At 32.9% G+C, this 5,124-nt stretch overlaps 1 protein-coding gene across 1 annotated transcript in view; it reads left to right on the top strand.

Moving 5' to 3' along the window:
• The window catches only part of LOC108360034 (proton-associated sugar transporter A-like), an 83,420-nt gene that overhangs the window by 58,761 nt on the left and 19,535 nt on the right, over positions 1-5,124 (top strand). The window contains exons 3-5 of the mRNA XM_017612171.1: positions 746-1,012; positions 1,069-1,170; positions 1,226-1,437. Of these exons, the coding sequence (XP_017467660.1) occupies positions 746-1,012; positions 1,069-1,170; positions 1,226-1,437 (581 nt within the window). The remainder of the gene's footprint in view (positions 1-745; positions 1,013-1,068; positions 1,171-1,225; positions 1,438-5,124) is intronic.

Below are 5,124 nucleotides of genomic sequence, written 5' to 3'. Positions count from 1 at the left end.
AAATTGGGTTGAATTCGGTGAAGCCGTTATCAAGTTATAAGCTCACACCAAAAACGTGTACTTATTTTTATACATAAGATACATATGGCACGCCCCCGTTTCCAAATTTGGGCAAACTCCACACAAAATATGTGCATGATGGCCCGGTTAAGCCGTTCTCAAGTTATAAGCTTACTCACTAATTTTTATATATAAAATACAGGCGCCAAGCCCCCTTTTCCGAATTCAAGCAAACTTCACATAAACCATCTGTGTGATAGCCCAAATATGCCGCATAAATTTGGTTGAGTTCGGTGAAGCCGTTCTCAAGTTATATGGTCACAACAAAAACGTGCACTTATTTTTATATATAAGATTAGAAAATAACTAATTATTTTTTAACGCAGAACGTAAGCTATCCTTTCAAAATTTTACTGCAAAGAAACATATCAATCGACTTATTCCGTTTTGTTTTATAGCAGTTTTAAAAACGATTTCATAATTTTTTACCACATTTTGGCATATTGACACTTTTATAGTTTCCTTCAAATAATGTTGAAATTATCCTTCCCAGATAGCTAAGCTTTAAAATGAAAAAAAAAACATTTTTAAATCGGTGCAGTCTGTGCGAAGTTATTACATTACATACATATTTTGGGACTTTATTTTATAAAATGTATGTACATATGTATAAATGTATGTTTTTATAACACCACTCAAAACATTGTAATTGCCATTATCATTAATATAATTAAACTTTTAATAGGACTTCTCTTAATTCCTAATGGCGAAAGTTTAGGATACTGGTTTGGGGATAACTATCAAGAACCACAAACCTCAACAATCAATACCAGAAACGGAAGTATAAATTTACATCGCGTTACTGCTTCAGAAAATATAGTAAACTTTCAATCAATAAATAAACATCCATGGGGAATATTTTTCACAGTATTGGGAACTGTACTTCTTGACTTCGATGCGGATGCATGCCAAAGCCCAGCTCGAGCCTATTTACTTGATATATGCCTTCCAGGTGAGAAGTATATTTTATCCATGTTAACTATTTTTTAATTATTATTTTTTTATTAGAGGATCATGTCAGAGGTCTTTCTACTTTTACCATAATGGCAGGCTTGGGTGGCTTCATGGGTTATTCCATGGGAGCTATCGACTGGGATAAAACAAATATTGGTATATTTAATCACTTCAAGGCTTTTCACGTTTGTTATTGATTGTTTTCTTCTAGGAAAAAAGCTTGGCGGACATGTGAAAACGGTTTTTACAATGGTCACCTTCATTTTTACCTTTTGTGTAACATTGACAATTACAAGCTTCAGGGAAATTCCATTATGGGTGCTTGCCGAATCTAAATATGGTAAGGTTAAAGGAGTAGACTCAGACGACATAAATATGGGAACATATGATGCCAATAATCAAATTACTCATGCCAGTGAGGTGGTAAGTATACATAAATATATATATACATAGTTATTTTTCATTCACAATGAATATGGCTCGTCTTCACAGCCACTTTTTTACATTGGTTAATTGCAGTCAACCATTATTAAAATCTTTATTGTAAATGAGAAGTAGTTGGCTAACATTAATCTATTAATTAACATCAGATCGTGAAAACGGAGGAAACTATTATATTGGTGATGGCCTAATTTTGTCGTTGTTTATATTTATTCCTAACACTACACCCTTTGGGTGATCAGCTTGTACAAGATTTTGCAGCAAATATAATTTTAATTTTATTGCGACTTATTAATATTTATTACAATAGTGTTATTGAGCTTTGTACCACTATTGTTTATTAGAAAAAACGGAAAAGGCAACAAAGTCTAAGCGGTATAAGTTATAGCAGATATTTCCGAGATCACCACATCTCCTCATCAGACTTCCTTTTTCTAGACTTCAGCAGGGATCGAATCCGCATTATCGATGTGCAAAGTCAGAAGCGCTAACTACTGATGGTCTGATTATGCATACATCGCATAACTTCGCATAAATTTCAAACTGTCAGGTGAAAATCTGTTGAATGCATTTTGTATGTATTCCATTACCAAGAAATTAGCAGAACTTGTAAAAAATTAGCGATCTATTGAGTTCAGATTTTGCCTCACGTTTTCTTAAGTGACATTTCAATCGCAGCGGTACGTGGAATTTGAACCAATTTTCAAAGTATGGATATGATTGAAAAGGTAATTAAAAGTCTTTTGATGTAATATTAAAATTAAAATAATTTTATTAAAAATTTTTTTTCTTAAAAAATACGTAATTAATTTTATTAAAAGATATGCACAAGATAAGAAAGAGCATATAAACACCTTTAAATATATTATTTATAATAAAAAAAATCTTTGGCAATATCACTAAATATTAAAACATGATTTTATATGTTAAAAAAAGTTCTTCAGGCGAACATTTGAAAGAAAATATCGCGCAATTTTTTATCCAAAATTTTCATTTTATATTAAAATATCAATACAGATGATTTATTTCGCTGTTGGCAGTTGTCCTTAAACCTAACTATATAAAATTATATATCCAATGAAAGGTATTTTTATGCTCCTTCTAGTAAATATATCGTTTCATATATGTATGTAGCTAATTACGTATTTTTTTTATAAAAACCTACGTATTTTATTTACATATTTTGACAGATATTGTATTGAAAATTATGTCAAACTGCAAAGATCTTTGGTGTCGATTTAATTTGGACTACAAATATACCCCATTAAAACCACTTAAATGAATTTTTCTGTAAACAAATCTATTTACCTCAAGACACCAAAAATCATCAGTTTTTGTTCACGCACCGTGAATAACACTATTGCGTCGATGCATAACGTTGGTTGTACTGCGAAGCATAATCAGCCTTAAGTTTCGTAAAGTTGTGGTACATTTAAGAAGTTGTGCAAAGTGTTGTGTAATCGTGTGTTTGCTGCAAAGCGAAGCAGGCATGCTAGCGTGCCCTGGCATAGCTCGTCGGTTGGGGGGGGGGGGGGGGGGGGGGGGGTTGGGTTGTCTTCACCTGCTTCGCTACCAGTTACACCAACAAAAAAAAAAAAGGTTTGTATCATGCCTGAGTGAAAAGAAAGGGAAACCGAAAAACAAAGAAGAGAAAAAGAGTGTCTGTCCAGTCAGGTTGAGTCTCCCACCCACTTCAACGCAGTCCTGAGTGAATCCTTGGCACTTCTTTGACTCCTAGCACCGAACGAGGCCCCTACGGTTGCCAGACGTACTGATTTTATCAGTACAGTACTGATTTTTCAACTCTTGTACTGATTTTATTAATTTCTTCAATCGGTACGCTAATGTCCTGATTTTTTAAAATTTGTACTGATTTGTACTAAATTTTCAATTCAAACAAAATACTTTTAAGATTTTCTTAAGGTTTTTACATAGCGTTGGAACTTCCTTAAACTGTACTGTAAAAAGTAAGAAGAAAATAATTTACTTATGTTTGACATCTTCAGATAGTGTTTCATATGCCCAAGAAATTAATACAACAAAAAGTTCAATCGTGTTATGGGCATATCGCCGGGTCTTTGCCTACCAGTTGCGATAATATAATGGAGCTTAATTTATTTAAAAAGATGACTGATGGTTTTTGCCGAGTGCTGCTAGTTATCTCGAAAATAACCTTCATTTTAATAACAACAAATTTGAATATTCGAATGGCTTTTGCCTATAACTTATAACTTTTTTCACAATTTACTGACACTGTAAAAGAGTATTGCCTAAAAGACATAGAGTTAGATACTCTTTTTAGCGAATTCTTAGACTTTCAAAGTTTTTGCGTAGTTGAAAGAATTAATTAGAGCCATCAGGAATTATATATGAAGTCCTTAAATAGTGGTACTTTTCCACAGTTTGGAAAAGTATGTAATTTTGTTTTCTTCAATACTACAAACAAACAAACCAACTGAGTGCATTTAAGGTATGAAGTTTGCTTGCTGGCGCAAAGAGAGCAACCGGCTTCTAATTAAAATTATTTAAAGTGAACTTCATATTAAAATAATTTTAAAATGAAATGTATAGAATTCTTTGACTGAAGATGGAAATTAACTGATTATTGCTATTCAAAAATGTCATAAACATAAAAAAATTTATTGGCTTCTGTGTACATTGATGCGTACACTCATGTTAAAATGAATAACACTTTTATTTTTTTATGAGCTATATTTTATTTATATACCATAATATTGTTGAAAACAAGGACTCTGGCGTTTTAAAGTATTATCTGTTACTTACATTCATAACTTTGCTTTGAACAAAAATGTACTGAAAAGTACTGATTTCTTTTGGCATAAAAAAGTCTAACGTACTGATTTCGCGAATAAAAAATCTGGCAACCCTAGATGCCCCCTAACCTGGCTTGAGTTCGTCTGTCGGCAGTCAGTTATCTGAAGTCCGTCACTTCACCCAGTCATCACTCCCACTTCCCCTCTGTAGCACAAGTGCCACACCCACACCAAAGTAGTTTAACCCCTCATTAATGCCATTACATCCATCTCAACCACTTAAATTCATCTTGTACACACAAAAGTTTATTTAGTGTGTATTCCCTTAATCTAATACAATTGATTAATTAGTTCATTGAATTAAACTAGAAAACAAGCTCAAGTAAAGCGCATGAAAAATAAACTAAGAAAAATAACTACAAATACTATCGCATTCGAAATTACTTGTAAATTCAAATAAAGCAAAAGTAACTTAAAAACAAACCGACCTAACCAAAATTATTATTTAATGACCTACCACAATTCAACTAGCGGGAACATTAATTTGTATTACCGCGACCCTATGGTGAGCTCGTTGCATATATTTAAACCTATATATGCATGTTTATATTCACATATATAGTTACCAGAAGAAAATAAAATGAATAATTACCCACTGGGAAAATAGGTAAGCACCTTGCGAGGTAAGCCATGTTTTCTTTCAGTTTTTAGTACCAAAATTGTCATCATGGCCAATGTCATCTACTAGTAAAGGGCAAAATGAACACCTCCGAAGACACATTACGTTGTCAGTTGCAAAATAACGTGCAGCCGAAGTTATTTCCAAGCACCGAACTACTCCGAGCGACTGCTCTGCATTACACGTAACTTACTTTGTAAAGCGGCTCAGAAGTAT

Source organism: Rhagoletis zephyria, unplaced genomic scaffold (assembly GCF_001687245.7).
Source record: "Rhagoletis zephyria isolate East Lansing unplaced genomic scaffold, Rhagoletis_zephyria_1.1 Rzeph_scaffold_00506, whole genome shotgun sequence".
NCBI lineage: Eukaryota > Metazoa > Arthropoda > Insecta > Diptera > Tephritidae > Rhagoletis > Rhagoletis zephyria.
This window is presented reverse-complemented; position numbering and strand designations above follow the sequence as displayed.